The sequence below is a fragment of the Halteromyces radiatus genome, assembly GCF_025201355.1.
Source record: "Halteromyces radiatus strain CBS 162.75 chromosome Unknown BX664scaffold_9, whole genome shotgun sequence".
Classification (NCBI taxonomy): Eukaryota; Fungi; Mucoromycota; class Mucoromycetes; order Mucorales; family Cunninghamellaceae; genus Halteromyces; species Halteromyces radiatus.
In genome coordinates, this window is record NW_026251695.1 from 766077 (window position 1) to 782554 (window position 16478).

The 16478-nt window shown below is 32.3% G+C and overlaps 6 protein-coding genes across 6 annotated transcripts; 3 read left to right on the top strand and 3 right to left on the bottom strand.

Annotated features, from left to right (window-relative positions):
* Positions 1-316: 316 nt before the first annotated feature.
* BX664DRAFT_367073 (chromatin assembly factor 1 subunit A-domain-containing protein) lies at positions 317-1464 on the top strand (the record flags this gene model as incomplete). Its single annotated transcript, XM_051548549.1, has 7 exons — positions 317-362; positions 426-607; positions 664-780; positions 838-940; positions 1010-1140; positions 1192-1332; positions 1417-1464. The coding sequence occupies 7 exons, from the start codon at positions 317-319 to the stop codon at positions 1462-1464; spliced, it is 768 nt and encodes a 255-aa protein (XP_051396749.1).
* Positions 1465-1592: 128 nt separating this feature from the next.
* On the top strand, positions 1593-4587 carry BX664DRAFT_303199 (rab-GTPase-TBC domain-containing protein). Its single transcript, XM_051542471.1, has 9 exons — positions 1593-1792; positions 1856-1927; positions 2007-2053; positions 2123-2459; positions 2529-3012; positions 3085-3523; positions 3627-3882; positions 3953-4003; positions 4086-4587. The coding sequence occupies exons 1-9, from the start codon at positions 1636-1638 to the stop codon at positions 4448-4450; spliced, it is 2208 nt and encodes a 735-aa protein (XP_051396750.1). The 5' UTR covers positions 1593-1635; the 3' UTR covers positions 4451-4587.
* Positions 4588-4790: 203 nt separating this feature from the next.
* On the bottom strand, positions 4791-6597 carry BX664DRAFT_342113 (Biopterin-dependent aromatic amino acid hydroxylase-domain-containing protein). Its single transcript, XM_051547091.1, has 6 exons — positions 6425-6597; positions 6205-6347; positions 6047-6127; positions 5520-5971; positions 5051-5455; positions 4791-4989 (listed from the first exon to the last, which is right to left on the bottom strand). Exons 1-6 carry the CDS (start codon positions 6556-6558, stop codon positions 4912-4914), a joined length of 1293 nt encoding a protein of 430 aa, XP_051396751.1. The 5' UTR covers positions 6559-6597; the 3' UTR covers positions 4791-4911.
* A 1692-nt stretch (positions 6598-8289) lies between these two features.
* BX664DRAFT_342118 (major facilitator superfamily domain-containing protein) lies at positions 8290-10425 on the bottom strand. Its single transcript, XM_051547092.1, has 6 exons — positions 10284-10425; positions 10113-10217; positions 9769-10047; positions 9322-9697; positions 8523-9231; positions 8290-8432 (listed from the first exon to the last, which is right to left on the bottom strand). Exons 1-6 carry the CDS (start codon positions 10373-10375, stop codon positions 8374-8376), a joined length of 1620 nt encoding a protein of 539 aa, XP_051396752.1. The 5' UTR covers positions 10376-10425; the 3' UTR covers positions 8290-8373.
* Positions 10426-10474: 49 nt separating this feature from the next.
* On the bottom strand, positions 10475-12612 carry BX664DRAFT_342120 (glycosyl transferase). Its single transcript, XM_051547093.1, has 9 exons — positions 12508-12612; positions 12370-12448; positions 11939-12307; positions 11530-11854; positions 11334-11473; positions 11129-11265; positions 10964-11061; positions 10824-10899; positions 10475-10742 (listed from the first exon to the last, which is right to left on the bottom strand). Exons 1-9 carry the CDS (start codon positions 12561-12563, stop codon positions 10541-10543), a joined length of 1482 nt encoding a protein of 493 aa, XP_051396753.1. The 5' UTR covers positions 12564-12612; the 3' UTR covers positions 10475-10540.
* A 2814-nt stretch (positions 12613-15426) lies between these two features.
* Positions 15427-16089, top strand: BX664DRAFT_342126 (uncharacterized protein). The gene is made up of 3 exons (XM_051547094.1): positions 15427-15566; positions 15651-15704; positions 15908-16089. The coding sequence occupies exons 2-3, from the start codon at positions 15651-15653 to the stop codon at positions 16052-16054; spliced, it is 201 nt and encodes a 66-aa protein (XP_051396754.1). The 5' UTR covers positions 15427-15566; the 3' UTR covers positions 16055-16089.
* Positions 16090-16478: the final 389 nt, after the last annotated feature.

A 16478-nucleotide genomic window follows, 5' to 3' on the forward strand; every position in this document is an offset into this window, starting at 1 on the left:
TTCAAAAAATGCAATCCGATTTGACTCATTTGATTACATCCTATTCAACAGATCCAAATGCCAAACCATACGGTAATAAATAAGAATAAAAAAAAAAAGGAGAATATGGTAACTAATCTTCTTCTTTTTAAAAAAAAAAAAAGATTCTGATGAATTACGTCACAGATATTTGAAAGAATTAAATGAAAGACAACCCAAATTGACGAGACGTCGAAGGATCAAACGAAAAGTGGATTTGAAACAATTATTATTACCTGGAAGCTCTGGCAGCAATCTTGATTCTATTCATCGACCAGAAATCAAATCACTTTTAAAAATGAAATTATTACAATTTACAGAAGATGTTAGGCCGGCCTATTATGGTAAGGATGAATATATAAAAAAAAAAGGAATGAAACTTAACGATATGATTCTTTTAATAATAGGTACATGGACGAAATTAAGCAACTCTATATCACCCAAGAATCCATTTACCAAAGATACAGAACTCATTGATTATGAACATGATAGTGAAGCTGAATGGGAACCTGAAGGAGAAGGTGATGATATTCAAAGTGGTGAAGAAGATGAAGATGATATAGTACCTGAAGGAAATGATCCTGAAGATGTAAGTAATAATAATAATAAATAGTATGCATATTAATAAATTTAATCTATGTATAGGTCGGATGGCTTGTACCTGAAGGTTATCTCTCTGAAGGTGAAGGTGTTAATGATAGTGATGAAGATGGTATGTCGAAAATTGTACAACGATTATCTGTACGTCCCAAATCTAGAAAGGTAAGGAGTTAAATGAAAAAAAATAAAATAAAATGATTAACATTGTTTATATAATAGAATATTGCTAGTCGACCTATTATTATTGGTCCCATATTTGAAAATGATGATGATATGGATCAAAATGAGCCTTTGAAACCCTTTGGTATCAGAATGTTATTTGGTAAGATAAAATTTTTTAAACTATTTTTTTTTTAGATGATTGAATTGATTTTTAATATAAAATAAATAGATTCAAATAATAATTCTAATGGTTATGATCCATTTGCAATTATTGAAAAGAAATCCAATTCTACGGATAATAATGGATCAAATAACAAGACCAATGGATTTACTTCAGAACATGCAGAAGCATTGATCAATGTAAGTTATTTCTATTTCAACGGAAATGAAACTCATATTTATTTTGAATAGATTATTCAAGGAAAAGTGGATGGTATGACTAAACTAGTGACTGAAGCCAAAGCCAATTCTTTACTTTGTGAATTCCCAAAAACTCAAATAGAAGCCAAGATTAGAGATATTGCTATCAAGGAAAAACGTGGAAATGATACGGTAAAAATAAATAAATCAATAATAATAGTCAGTTTTATTTTTTATTTATTTTATTTTATTTTATTTTATTTTATTGATTGATAGAAAAGTGCATGGTATGCTAAAACTCAAGTCAAAAACTTACCTTCATAAGTCTTTTATAAATAAAAAAAAGATTCAATAAAATGACACACGTTTGATTTCCTTTTTGGGTCATCCTCTTTTTTTTTCATTTTTTGAACCTCCTGTCTTTTTTTTTACCTTTATCCCTTTCTCCTTTTTTTTTTTTTTCTCTTTTTATTACTATTATTATTATTATTTTGGATGGATATTAAAGCAACACGCCATACTTCTACTAACCTAGAAGAAATTAATGAACGTATTGAACGCATATTAAAAGATCCTTCTACATTGGAAAATGATAAATCAATTGATCTTTATTCATTAACCTTACCTGAATTGAAAGCTTTTGCTGAACAAGGTAAAGTTCTTTTCTTTATAATAAATATGATATATATTTAATATGTTTATTTATAACAAATAGGTGGATTGGGTGCTTGTGTTTCTAAAACAGATGTTTTGGCTGAAACTTCTGAAGATCTCATGTATCTCTCTGGTAAAGTCTTTCTATTTATTTCAACTTCAAAACTAACTAACGTGTTTTTTTTTTTAAAAAAAAAAAAAATTGATAATAGGCGAACGTATTATTGTTTTGAAACATATTGAAGACGATTTTTATTTGGTAAGTATATAAAAAAAAAGAGAGAGACATCTTGCACATCTCATTATTATTATTATTTATATAAAATAGGGATATTGTGAAGGTGTTATTGGACGCTTCAATGCGGAAAATGTCCATTTTGTAGAATTAGACCCTCGCGTTTTAGATTCTTTAGATGGTGGTGGATTGGATATGGAATCACTTGGAGTACGATCCTCTATGGACCATGGTGATATAATGACTGATGAACGATTAAGACCTAGACGATCTATGCAATCTTATCAATCATCTACTTCTGAACAATATTCTTCCCCAACTCATGATATATCAAACGGTACTTCTCATGGAAAACAAGCTTGGCTTGGTCGTTCTAGTATGGATAGTTTATTGACCACATCAACTACGTCTGGTATGAGTCATCTTTATGGTAAAGACTTGAATGATGTATTCTCTTCTTTCTTTTAAAAAAAAATTTTTTTTTTTTTATCTATCGTAGATCCGGCACGTGTTTATCGTTCTAGTTACTTGAAATCAACAACAGTACCAGAAACCATGGAAACATATGATACTTCAGCATTTAATGACAACTATTCCAATGAATCGGATGATGAAAACAATGACTATGCAATTCCTGATACATCGAAACATACAACAGCAACAACAACAAATAAGCAAAGATTTACACCTTATGATACTACACCGATTGACAATTCAAATAGTAATACATTCTCATTAACTTCAGCCACCAGAGGTTCAAGATTAGCAAAATATCAAGCAACTTTTGATAGTGATGATGGGGATGATGAGGATAATGCTGATCATTTGGGTGATGATAGTGGTATCTCTTCGAAAAATAGTAGTAAACCATCAATATCTCCAACAAATCAAGGTGGTGTGGCCATGACTTCAATGCCTTCTGTAGATGAAAATGGATTTATTATCAACAAGATGGATATGAATAAACAACAACGATCTCCAAGGTAAATTAGAAAAAAAGTGCGGAATAGAATTATTATTATTTTTTTTATTCATTCTTTTTTTTTTTTTTTTAGCTCAAAGTCCAATCTATCAGTAAAATCAATGAAACATTATCGGGAACGTGAAGTGAAATGGTTATCCATTGTCAGCAAATTGGATGCAGGATCGGTGAAAAAGGATGCTAAACTCAAGAAATTAGTACGAAGTGGTATTCCAACCTCTGTTCGAGCGCGTGTATGGCAATTCTTAGCTGGAAGTGGTGATTATCAAAAACAAGGAAAAAACCAACTCGATACATTAATCAATCAACCTTATACTGCTATTTATGATGTGATTGATCGAGATATTCCACGGTGTTATCCAGATCATACGCTTTTCAAGGATGAACATAGTCAAGGACAAGCAGATCTTCGTACGATCTTAAGAGCTTATGCTCAATATAATCCTCAATTGGAATATTGTCAAGGTATGGGAAGATTGGCTGGATGTATGTTAATGCATATGCCATTAGAGGTAAAAAAAAAAAAAAAAATCAATACAAATGGGATACCAAACTTATGATTATCATATATATATATATATATATATATATATATATATATATATATATATATAGGATGCTTTTTGGCTTTTGGTATGTACAATTGATCGATATATGAATGGTTACTTTACACCTGAACTATCTCAACTTCGGATCGACGCTTATATTATTGGTCAATTACTTAAAGATCATGAACCTAAATTGGCTCAACATTTGGAAAACAATGATGTAACTCCCATCATGTATATTGCTCAATGGTTTTTGACTGCATTTACAATGACTCTTCCATGGAATTCTGTGTTACGTGTCTGGGATGTATTTTATTTTGAAGGTAAAATGAAAAAAAAAAAAAGATGAATAGGATTTTAAAATCAAATCATATACATTTTTTGTTTTCGTAGGTGTCAAAGTATTTTATAGAATCAGCTTGGCTATATTACAACTATGCAAAGGTAAAAATAAAAAAAAAAAAAAAGAGAGAACGAAAAAAGAAACGTTACATATTCATATTCTTACTCATATCATATATGTTAGATCATCTCCTGCAATCATGTCCCACCAATTCTGAAATCCTTGCATTTTTATTACATATACCACATGATTATTTGACAGCGGATGTTTTATTGGATACAGCATTTCATATCAAACTGTCAAAGACCGACATTGAACGATACGCCAAGAAAGCCACTTTGAATGGAGCCGATGCAATGGGATTACCTTTTGAACATGGATTGAAAAATTTACGTGTGGGCACCAACTTATCAAGCAATAGTATTGGAAGTACTTTGAAGGATAAAATCAAGAAAAAGAGCTCATCTATGAACTTGAAGGATCAAGCCACTACTTCATCACCATCACCACCATTACCAACATCATTATCATCTTTCGGATCATCTTAAATAAATGAATGACATACTGTTAGTTAGTTTTTACCTTTTAGTTTATACCCTACCCACTTGTTTTCTATATTTAGTTTTATCTTCAAGTCTTACTCTTTTTTTTTTTTTCTTTTAATAAACACCCTGATCATCCCCTGGATCTTTTTTTTTTTTTTTTCGAAAGATGAATTCCGTTTTTGACTCATGTGAAAACCGGAATGGATAAACTCCCAACTTTATCCCTGAGGTTTTAGCATGCCTTAGGAATTTCCAATGATATAATCATCCTCCCATTCGTTCATTATTGGTCTATCACTCAATTCTACTTCAACAATACATTAAAACAAAGGGGAAAAAAAAATATTGATTGTATCTTGATTTAAATTTTATTGATAGCTTGTGGTGGAACTCTTTATATTTTTTTTTTCCTTCAAACTAAATAAAATGGAACAAATAGATACAAGGCTAAGTAAGATTTGTGATTATGATAAGGTCTCCAACACAGTTGTCAACGTTTTCATATCATCACGTATAGATTTTGCAAACCGAAGTACCTTTTCCTAAAAGAGAGAGAGAATATCAGCTTTTTTTTTCATCTTCTACTTCCAGTTGAATTCTTACCTTATTATCTAAGACTTCGATAGTTTGAGTCAAAGCATTATAACGTACAGAAAAGGGACGATTCATTTGATTGGCAGCGAAATCACGTACTTTTTCTTGAGCATCCTTGAATGAGTCAGCGACAAAGTAGACAGGTTGATATTCGGTGATGGGGTATTTCTGTAGGGCGGTTTTAGCAGGATCAAAGGGTCGTAATTCGGGTTTATCCGATAAACAATATTCCAATTCACCAAATGAACTAAGTAAACCTGCACCATATGCTTTGAGTTCTCCTTCTTGTCGACATAAACCAAATTCTACTGTAAACCAAAATATCGTTGCTAGTTTTTCAATATCTTCATCAGATGCTCCTAATGATGCTAATCCAATTTCTTGTGAAAAGTCAGCAAAATCCGGATCAGCAAACTATATAAAAAAAAAAAAAAAGTTCAATCCTCTTATTTCCATTCTTTTTTTTTCTTTAACTTACCAAAGGAACATGACCTAATAATTCATGACAACAATCAGGTTCAGGAGTATAAAAAGGTTTAGAGGCATGACGAATATATTGAGTAGAATAAAATACACGGAAGGCAAAAGCATTCAAGAAATCACGACTGGACAATAAACCCATGACTGGACGTAAGGTAAAACCAGTACAATCCTTCAAAAAGCGAGAAATATGTTCGATTTGAGGAATCGCCTTGTCACTATACCCACAGTTTTGCACCAACAAAGGAAACACGTATTGATGTTCACGACAAGCATGTGTCTTGTACAACTCTGTCAATCGTCGGTATACTTTACCCCATGTCGCGTTTTCCTCTTCTGTATATTCGATTTCTGGAATCGTTTGACCTGTACGATACGTTTTGGCAATACGAGTGATTTCTGCACGACGAGCTCGATAAACAGGATCATGAGCACCAGGATGATCAGAACCTTTGTAAAAAAAAAAAAAAAAAAAAAAAATATATGTCAATAGTGGCCGTGGGAAATCATCGGACTTTTACTTACTTAATTCTTCACCCATTTCAAGTACTTTTTCAGCAAAACTATCAAGATCTGCCAATTTGCGTGGGAACCAAACCACGCTATCTATAATAAATAACAAAAATAAAAAAAATTCAATTCATCCGAATATATATATATAATATAAATAAATGATCACTTGCCTCCGGTATTTTCGGAACCAATGACACATACATCCTTTGTATGTTTACGAAGTTGGTCTACTACAGTTTCCACTTGTTTAGCATCCACTGCATTAAAATCAACAAAGAAATCATAATCCCAATCCTTTGTACGGCTAGGACGACTATAAAAAAAAGAAAGGATAAAAAGATGAATATTTATATATATATATATATATATATATATATATATTAATATTACGATTCAATTCGAGTTAAGGAAATAGACATGGATTTCAAAGCAGCAAGACAACTTTCAAGTCCTCCCACTGTATCTTGAATGGAGAAACATAAAGTAGTTTTAAGTGGTTCAGACATGGTGTTAGCAGGTGACATTTCTTTAAGAAAAGATAAGAAGGTTGAAATCAAAGAAGAAAAATTAAAAAGGAAAAAGAAAAAAGAACAAAAAAAAAAAAAAAAAGGATAATCTTTTATATATATATACTCCCCTAAAAAAAAAAAAACAAACAGTCTTTCCGTGATCAAATGGTCTCCTCCGCGGAGTTTATTCATCCTGGGAAAATAATGTATCATGTTCCCCACGCTCTAAGTTGGCAACACATCCAATGGATGAATCTCCCCTCTTTTTTTTATTAAACACATTCTCTCTTAATAAAAGATACTCATTATTCAATGCTTAAAAATATTATCTTGTTACGTTAGAATGCTTACATCATTTATTAGGGTGATCTTTTTTTCTTTTCCTCTAATCTCACTTATGTTAATGGTGATGATGATAATTTGATAAATGAAGTTCATAACGATACGACGGAATTCGAAATAAAGGCATGGACAAACTCAAGTCTCGGTGCACTGTATTTTCCTCTTTCTTTCACTCTTTCCCTCCTTTTTTTTTTTGTTTCTCACAGTTTTTTTTTTTTCTTTTTTTTTCTCTTTTGTTAGTTCCTTCTCTCAATCATTGCCAATTATTCTCTCATTTCATGGACTGGGGATAAGTCCTTATCGAAAACAACCTAATGGAACTAAACTATCAAGCAGACCGTTATTCAGTCACGAAATGACTATGATTCCTTTAAGGATGATATTATTATGTACAAACAACAATGGATTAGGCCTTGGTAAGTACTCTACATTTAAAGAATGAGGAAGATGAGTATTTTACTAACCTTTTTTTTTTATTTTATCTTGTTTTATTTGATAAAAGCCGAACAAGACCTTGGTTCAAGTAGATACAGCGACAACATCAAGACTGTCAATAATACTATTGATCAGCAACTGGCCACAAACATACCGCGATATGTTTTTTTTTAATCTTGGATTACATCATGACAGACGGTTTTGCAACATCGGTACCTCTTTACAAGCTTACAGGCAACGATGAACAACTGCTCTATGAATATTTGGGGCATTCTGACCTGATATGATTAGCGTTTATGTTCGGCATCATGGTTCCAACAATCTTATATATGATGACGCGTCATATGTTGAAGGCAAGTTATCATGATTCTATTATATGTGTCTCTCCTTTTTTTTCACATTAACTTGTACTATGATGTACAGGTACCACGAAGAATTCCAGCAACAATTACAAACAAGTGGTTTGGTGTATGGGGCTTTTCTTGAGCGTTGCGGTAATGAAAATAAAGCCATTACGAAAAAAAGTAAATACTAACAACAACATTTTCTTTTTGTGTATCCATCCTAGTGGCGCATTTGGGGCAAGAAGAACAAGATAGCAGGTATAAAAAAAGCTAAATCGGATTATGGCAACTTCAGTTGTAGTGTAGCTTTTTTGATGGTGTTCTTCTGATCGGCTTCTCTTTTTCTCTCTCCTTATCTCATTCTGACCTTCTTTTATCAGTGGTTAGTCTTTTACATATAATTTATCATTTTTATAAATACTTCTTCAATAAAGATATAATATTTACTACTATCATCACCTCCGTCGATATCTTCTCTTTTTTTTAAAAAACATATATATATATTTCTAATAGTCATCATAGTCCTCATGCACCTATCAACAACAAGCGTCAATAGCAATCGTTCTAGAACTAAAAAGGAATCAATCGATCTATTCCTTTCGATTTTATGATTCACAACAGGGAGTGACACAAAGAATAAGAGAATTTATTATAAAAAGTATATACAACATTAAACAAAAAAAAAAAATCTATCTATCCATCCATTTTTTTATCGTCGATATTTTTCAAATTCCCTGACGACGGATTCAATCGATCGATTCTTAGTTTCTATCAACAACAACAACAACAACAACAAAAAAAAAAAAAAAAAAAGGATGAGTCATATTCTTTTCTTTTTTTTTTTTTTAATTATATTACCAGGGACATAGAAATAAGTAAATACCAAGGCGATCAAACCGATGCCAGCAAAGATCAAAAAGGTGTAAGGTTGGATAGCAGCAAAGACGACAGGGAAGAACAAGGCGACGATAAAATTGACGAGCCAGTTGATACTTGTGGTGAGACTACCGATGGTGGAGGAAGCATAAGTAGGGCACATATCAATCGTCAGCAACCAAGGGATAGGGTTCATGCCCAAAGCAAAGCTGGCAACAAAGAACATGACACCGACAATCAACAAGGCAGACAGATGGAAAAACAGACCTAAAAACATCACCACGGCAAATAACGTCACGCCTGTTTCTGATAGGAAAAGTAATCGTCGTCGACCCATGCGATCAATCAAAGCGGCTGCTACCACCGTCATCACAAGCAATACGGCTGTATCCACCGTGGCCATAGATGACCACATCACAGCCGTATTATGATTATCATACACCGCCGCATAGACCATCGAGCTATAATAAAGAAGGGCATTCAAGCCTAAGAATTGTTGAAGTACATGAAGCACAACCAATGTCATGGTCATCCGTCGCATCACTGGGTCCTTCATCACTTGTTTTGCCGTCACTTGTTGTTCTTTGGGATGATCTTGTTCTTCTCCTCCTGTTGGACCCATCATCCTATCATCATCATCATCATCATCGTCATCTTCTTCTTGTTGTTGTCTTTGTTTTTCATCAGAGGGTAAGCTAGTATCTAATCGTTGATGTTCATCATCATCATCATCATCATCATCATCATCTTGTTGATGTTGTATCTCTTTTTCTTTACTAGGAGGATGTTCAACCAATGTTGCTTGGGCAGAGGAAGGTCGATGAAAAGATCGCCATTCTTGTAATGATTTTTCATCTTTGGTGGCAAGATGTTTCATGGCAGTGATGGCAGCAGCTGGACCAACATGACCTTCGACGATTTCAAAGAATTCTCGATCAATGTTATGCTTGCCTCGCAGTTTTTGAAGAACGTAATGTGCTTCCTCAATACGATTGACGGAAATCAACCATCGGGGGGATTCCACACAAGTTGTCATCAATAAAGTTTGTATTAGGGCAGGTACACCGGCCAAACCATAATTGATTCGCCATAACGGTACACGACATAAAAACATACCTATCAATGTTGATAAAAAGATTCCTATAGCGATGAAGAATCTATTCCAAAAAAAAAAAAAGAATGAATTATTCTATTGATCTATCTATCTATCTATATTTTTTTTCTTTACTGATGATAACAACCCATGGCTCCACGGGCACGAATAGTGGAGATTTCACCAATATAAGTAGGAATGACCAAAGAACACACACCACATGAAAGACCACAGATGATCCGGCCAGCAATCATCATACCTGATGAAAAAGAGACGGCAACCACCACACTACCCACAATAAACCCAGCATTACTGAGCATGATGGTTTTTTTGCGACCCAGTCGTGTTTGTAAAAATCCACAACTCACTGCTCCTACAAATCCTCCTAGACAAAAAGATGCCACTGCAAACGCCCTAATAAAAAAAAAAAAAAAAAAAGATAAGAATCCATCATCATCTTATTCATGATAGGCACTTGCCATAAAAAGGTCGTCATCGGTAAACAATCAGGAAACTTGATATTATAAAGATGAGCATTGCCTGTAGCACAATTATGTGTAATTTCTCCGGGAACGTTGGGTGATCTTTTTGTTTTATTGAAGAAAAAAAAAATAAGTCAAAGTGATTTTTTTTTTTAATCATCATCTTACCCAATGACCCAACCAAAAGATAATGAAGTAATACATGCTACCAAAACACAATATACCATATATTTTGGTGTTTTTGCTTCAATCGACTCCATTTTTGTGGAACAATAATAAAAAAAAAAAAAAGGAATGACAAAAAGAAAAAGGATGACAACAAGATAGTTTTCCCTTTCTTACAACCCCCCTTCTTTAAAGAACAAGGGACCCTTACCCATGATCAAAAAAAAAAAAAAAAATAGATGGATATTTTTGTTTTTTTATTAAGATACTAGATGATCATACATCAATACTATCCAACTATAAACTATACCAATAGCACAATATACACTCGTCATCATCAATGGTAAAAATTCATAACTTGTACCAAACAAAAGAGAATGACCTAATCCTGTATAGCACTGTACCAAAATCAAACCCATCACATAAATCCCCTCCAGTTTTGTCAATAACTGCTTTAGTCGCCTAGGGTGTTCCAAAGAAGGAAATTGAGACAACAACAAAAAAAAAGGGTTAGATTCAAACACCGAACATCATCCAACTTACATATCAAGACAATAGCATAACCCTGGAAGGACAGATAAATACCAAATCACTGTAATCAATAACTTTAGTGGGGTTTCTATCAAAAAAAAAAAAATAGTTTTTGATATCAGCAACCATAAAATAATGTTTTTTTTATTTACCTTGGATATGGAATAATAATGGATATAGAGACATAATACCAGCACTACTAAGGATGACAAATTGTCGTAAATGAAATGTACTTTTCAACGCCATCAACCTATCCAAAAAAAAAAAAAAAAATCAATATTCATTCTCATTCTATATATATATATATATATACTTACGAATAAGGAATCAAGATCAACATAATGGCCTTTTCATGCACATGCCAACCAAAAAGATACGAAGCAAATCCACACAAGGTCAATGAAGAGATGAAATGATCATAGGTTGGTTTTCGCCAAAGAACTTGAAGTACCATCTAATATATATCAATTAATTTTGAAATCATCATATATCTTTTTTTTACTCCTTTGTTTTCTGACTTACCAATTGAACTAGTACTGTCAATATCATGGTATGAATCGTTTTCACAGGTGGTAAGATTGCAAACACTGTATCCCCAACATATCCTCTAGTCATTGATGTCACTGCACTTTCATCAAAGGACCAATGACATTTCTTGGCCACTAATACATAAAAAAAAAATTAGTCGTTTTGCTGTTTTCCCATCATAGAACTTTACCCAAGATCAAACATCGATCCAATCCAGCATACAATGCCCATACATTCGGTGCCCAATAAGCATGACATAATCCACGTGTAAAAGGAAAAAGACGAGTGATCATAGCATTCAACTGACCTGTCTTGATAAATGGAAACAGTGATAAACCAAACACAGCAAGAACAGATCCACCTAATCGAAAGAATCTTGTCACTGAAAAGGATCTGTTGTTTGTATAACAATAGGCTTGTAATAGATAGACAAAATAGGCCGGTGATAAATAGAGATAAATATGTTTGAAATTGAGTAAAATGGCAAATAGAATACCGGATGATAAAAGACGATTCTAATACAAAAAAAAAAAAAAAAAAAAAAAAAAATTAGATTATCAACTTATGAAGGTATATCCATTTTTTTTTTTTTTTTTTACCTTTTTCGCTTCAACAATGGAATGTAATAGAATGCCATAAAGTAACCCATTATATTGAAAATGCAAATGATCAACAATCCATAATCCAGGATGAAGAAAAATAGATGCTGCTATCACGACAAGAGACGATACTTTTGTTGTTTTCGATACTACTGGTGTTGACGTGTTAATATATCGCAAAAGGGCCCAATACAAGACCAATTCACTAACAATGACGGTCAGACGTTGATAGATGACGGTAGCATCGCTATTATATCCATATTGACTAATGTGTACCATAAGTGGATCCACTTGATATGCAACCAAGCTTAATATTTTCTCGAACCAAGCAAAAAAAGGTGGATAATCCAAAGTCCATTCTGAAGTAGCCTACAACAAAAAAGAAAAAATAAGATGGTTTTCTTCATGATATATAGAAATACTATACATACCTCAAGATACCATTGGGAAATAGGAAGACTATATGTAATGGCTAACCAGTTCCTGTGTACTTCAAAATCAGTTGATCGACTTTTAAAAAAAAAATATGAGAAACCCTATTGATAAATAAAAAGATATTCTTTCCTTACTAGGCAGGGAATAAAAGACATTTGACAAGTGTACTAAGAATCAAAAGAGAAAGCATATGTGGAAATAACGAATCATGGAGGAAGAAGACGGTATTAGAAAAAAAAAAAAAAAAAAAGAAAAAAGAAAAAAAAAAAAGGAAAAGGAAAAGAATAAAGTATAATAATCGTGTATTGCATCCCCGAATATAATAATAATAAAAAAAATTCCAATTTTTTAAGAAATGTTCGATGATAATCCTTTTATTTCATATAATCTGATAAAACTAAAACTATTTCCTATTACGTGTTTAGTTCTTCTAAATAACTATTAATACGAGCATTCAAATCATCCAGTTGCCCCTTTTGTCTTGTAGGCTTCACGAGACACATATCATGAACGGATGGCACATCTTTCATATCTTTGTTGACACCATCGGAAGAAGAAGAAGAGGAAGAATCGGAAGAGGGATCACCATAGGAAAAAGTGAGTGAAGGAGGAGGAGCAGGAATAGGCGATACATCTTGCTGACCATTTGTTTCACGGCTATGATCATCAGAAAAAGTAGAATCATCAAGCTGTCGAATATCATCTCCAGGTGGGAATGAGGATGAATCAAGATCATCACCTGTATCATAGTACTGATAGGGTCGAGTATACGGATGATGAAGACGATGATGATGACGACGACGACGAGTTGGGTGAGGTGGACGAGGTGGGAAAGTAGGAGGACGGGGTGGTGGACGTTGATGTTGACGAGGGAATGGATGATTCGAATGATTGAAAGGTTCCTGTTGCTGTTTCTCCAATTGATCCATCACCTGCAAGACGAGTTTCAGTTTGTCATTGGTAGTTTTACTGTAAAGAGTGCTTGCTTTAGGAAGAACATTCACTGTTGCATGATGGTTTTCTTGCTGATGATCCTTCTTTTCACGTGAGTTATACCAGCCTTGTACCTGTTCCGCCAATCGCAAATCCAATGTTTCTTGAGTCTTTTTATCTTCAAGTTCAATCTGTTTCATTCGTTCCACAAGACATATATCAAGGTCCAAACTATCATCATCCGTATTACACGTACATTGGCAATCAATTTCTTCGCGTTCTTTCATTGTAAGTGTTTTAAAAAAAAAAAGTAATTGGATCAATAATAATAAAAAAAAAGGAACGATAATAAAAAAAAGAGACCCTATATATATATCCATTTTAAATGATGTCTAACAACAATATGTCTAACAACAATGAACACGTCTTTTTTTTTTTTTCTTTATGTGTTCTTTTCTTTTTTGGGGGGGGGAGTCATTTTCATTGTCATTTTATTAATAATCATCATCCTATCAACAAAAAAAAAGAGGAGGTTCTTTATCCCTCAGATCGTGAACAGCACATTCATTAAAAAATCATGAACCGTTGTCTGACCGAGAATTGCTTTTTCTAGGAAAAAAAAGAAAAGATGATATCTAGATAAAAAGTAGTTCAAACGAAATATAAAATCAAACACTTTTCATCTAGTCTTTTTCCGTCAATAATTAAAAAAAAAAAAAAAAAGAAAGTTGTCAAGGATAAAGAAAAAAATTTTTTTATATCCATTTTTTTTTTTCGTGCCCAGCTTGTTCGTGACCACGACAACAAGTATATAAAGGATCAACCAATCAGCGTAAGTTGTCAGATTGACTACCCTAAATAGTACTTGGTTCCTTTTTTTCTCCAATCATGGATGAAACCCTAATATGTCAAAAAACAAATAATGTAAATTATTGACCACAATCAAAAGAAACAAATAAAGAATATTTTACCAATGATCCTATAACGCTAGTCGAAATACACAATTATTATTGGCTATGATCACGTATTTGTTAATTCTATTCTTCTTCTTCAACTTTGAACCATACTATGGATAGATCTACAAAAGAAAGCATCCTTTTAGTTTTAGTCATTGGCAAAACAAAATATTCACCTCCTAATCTATACAGTACCTTTTAAGTCTCTGGTACGAAGGAGAAAATAAAATTTTGATATATCGTCGTCTTAATTTTTTTTTTCTTTTTAATTACATCGATTGAATCTGTCTTGAAAGAATTTGAAAGCTAGTGACAACAAAAAAAAAAAAAAATGGATGGATGGATGAATGGATAAAGATTTTTTTTTTTTGTTTAATGATTATTGTATATATATTTTATAATTTTAATCTTTTGTGTCACCAGTTGTTGTGAATCGAGATCGAAAAGTCGAAGGGAATAATAGATCGATCGAACGATTGATTCCTTTTTTCTTTTTGTTAATTCTAGACCAAGAATAATCGTTGTCGATGTTTGTTATTGTTACATGATGATTGATGATGTCTATGCTGACTATTTGAAATATATATATATTTTTTTTAAAAAAAAAAAGATGATGATAATAGTAAGAACATGATTATTCTTTATTGAAAAAAGTATGTATAAAAATGATAAATTATATGTGAAAGACTAACTAATAATAAAAGAACCACCACTATAAAGTCATTTTTCGCTGCCCTGAATTTAGTATGCCATCCATTTGCTCATGCTTGAAGATTGAGCCAATTGATAATAATTCACTAAGGTTCCTTTAGCTGTTTGTTGGAAATTCACCAAACAAGACAAGAGAGCAGAAAAAGTCAAAGATTTCATTGGATCACCATGTTGAATTGACAGATCATTCAGAATGTAACTATGTTATATTCTAAAAATAAAAAAAAAAAAAAGGAAAAGAAAAAGAAAAATAAATTCTGACTCAGATTTGAGTCAGAATTTCATAGATATGCGCATTATTACATTTGTCCCATCTCACTTACCAGTCTTAAATGATATTAAGCAAAGATGATGGAATAAGATAAGAACACTGTTTCGGATTTGCTCCCGAAAAAAAAAAAAAAACTTTACTATCAAATCCCCCCCCCTTTTTTTTTCTAATTTTTTTTTTTTTTATTTTCGTGTTCAAATATAGGCAAATAAAAAAAAAATGAAAACCAGTTTGTATTTTGGTTTGTTATGATACTGCAAGTTGTTTGTTGGGGATTTGACTTCACTCCTTACATTACCATGTTTGGTGAAAAGACAATGGGGTAAGCCAATCAGATTATTTTCATTATCCATCCATATATTTATATCTTTATTATTTATTTCTACCCTGTCTATATATATCAAAGATGATCATTCAAAACCAATATATATATATATGTATGACTTATCTATCACAACAGGTAACCTGTCAACTTATCTAAACTATTCATTGATATATATAAAAAAAATAAGACGATATTCTCCTATCTTGATCGACAATGAAGGAAAAAAAAAAAAAAAAAAAAAAAAAAAAGAAAAAAAAAAAAACTCAGTGACACACCTATGTTGATAACGATGCGTTATCATATCTCAGTTTTTTTTTTTTTTTTTTTGTCATAAACAGTTTCATCTATATGCAAGTGTTATCTTGCTTCCCTTACAAAACAACAACAACAAAATGGAGGGAAAAGAATGGATATTTGGATGGTCATCTGGTTTCCTGTTATTATCAGTTCACCTTCTTGATTTAGGTTGGTGGGAAAAGAAATAGTCGATCTGGCGCAAAAAAAAAAAAAAAAAAAAAAAACGTGATTCCATAGCATAATGAGGAATAGCATTCAACCTATGAATGGGATAAATGGCGGGTTACTAATCCGATACTTAGGTATAAATGTTAGGTGCTGTTGTTGTTTGTGTATAAACAAAAAAAAAAGCAATGTTTTACAAGAATAGCAAACAGAGTCCCTTGAAGTTGACACTATATATATATATTTTTTTCTTTATCATCATCATCATCAACAATATCATTACTCGCTCTCTTTGATTCATTAAATAAAATAATACAACAAAAAAAAAAAGATGGTAAAGAATTGGTTTTGTTGCTATTATAGATGAAACTAACGAAAATGAAAACACGTTAAAATAAAAAGGAGTAGTAGTAAATACATTCGTACATATATATATGTGTGTGTGTG

What these genes read in the sequence shown, in the direction of transcription:
- BX664DRAFT_303199 (XM_051542471.1), top strand. Translation starts at nt 1,636, where the DNA reads ATGGATATTAAAGCAACACGCCATACTTCTACTAACCTAGAAGAAATT. An exon ending in TAATGCATATGCCATTAGAG is followed by an intron (nt 3,524 to 3,626) that starts GTAAAAAAAAAA and finishes ATATATATATAG; the next exon opens with GATGCTTTTTGGCTTTTGGT. An exon ending in GGATGTATTTTATTTTGAAG is followed by an intron (nt 3,883 to 3,952) that starts GTAAAATGAAAA and finishes TTGTTTTCGTAG; the next exon opens with GTGTCAAAGTATTTTATAGA.
- BX664DRAFT_342113 (XM_051547091.1), bottom strand. Translation starts at nt 6,558, where the DNA reads ATGTCACCTGCTAACACCATGTCTGAACCACTTAAAACTACTTTATGT. An exon ending in TCCTTAACTCGAATTGAATC is followed by an intron (nt 6,348 to 6,424) that starts GTAATATTAATA and finishes TTTTTTTTATAG; the next exon opens with TCGTCCTAGCCGTACAAAGG. An exon ending in TGAAATGGGTGAAGAATTAA is followed by an intron (nt 5,972 to 6,046) that starts GTAAGTAAAAGT and finishes TTTTTTACAAAG; the next exon opens with GTTCTGATCATCCTGGTGCT.
- BX664DRAFT_342118 (XM_051547092.1), bottom strand. Translation starts at nt 10,375, where the DNA reads ATGGAGTCGATTGAAGCAAAAACACCAAAATATATGGTATATTGTGTT. An exon ending in CCGATGACGACCTTTTTATG is followed by an intron (nt 10,048 to 10,112) that starts GCAAGTGCCTAT and finishes TTTTTTTATTAG; the next exon opens with GGCGTTTGCAGTGGCATCTT. An exon ending in GCCATGGGTTGTTATCATCA is followed by an intron (nt 9,698 to 9,768) that starts GTAAAGAAAAAA and finishes TTTTTGGAATAG; the next exon opens with ATTCTTCATCGCTATAGGAA.
- BX664DRAFT_342120 (XM_051547093.1), bottom strand. Translation starts at nt 12,563, where the DNA reads ATGCTTTCTCTTTTGATTCTTAGTACACTTGTCAAATGTCTTTTATTC. An exon ending in CCATTGTTGAAGCGAAAAAG is followed by an intron (nt 11,855 to 11,938) that starts GTAAAAAAAAAA and finishes TTTTTGTATTAG; the next exon opens with AATCGTCTTTTATCATCCGG. An exon ending in TTGATCTTGATTCCTTATTC is followed by an intron (nt 11,062 to 11,128) that starts GTAAGTATATAT and finishes TTTTTTGGATAG; the next exon opens with GTTGATGGCGTTGAAAAGTA.
- BX664DRAFT_342126 (XM_051547094.1), top strand. Translation starts at nt 15,651, where the DNA reads ATGATCATTCAAAACCAATATATATATATATGTATGACTTATCTATCA. An exon ending in TGACTTATCTATCACAACAG is followed by an intron (nt 15,705 to 15,907) that starts GTAACCTGTCAA and finishes TGTCATAAACAG; the next exon opens with TTTCATCTATATGCAAGTGT.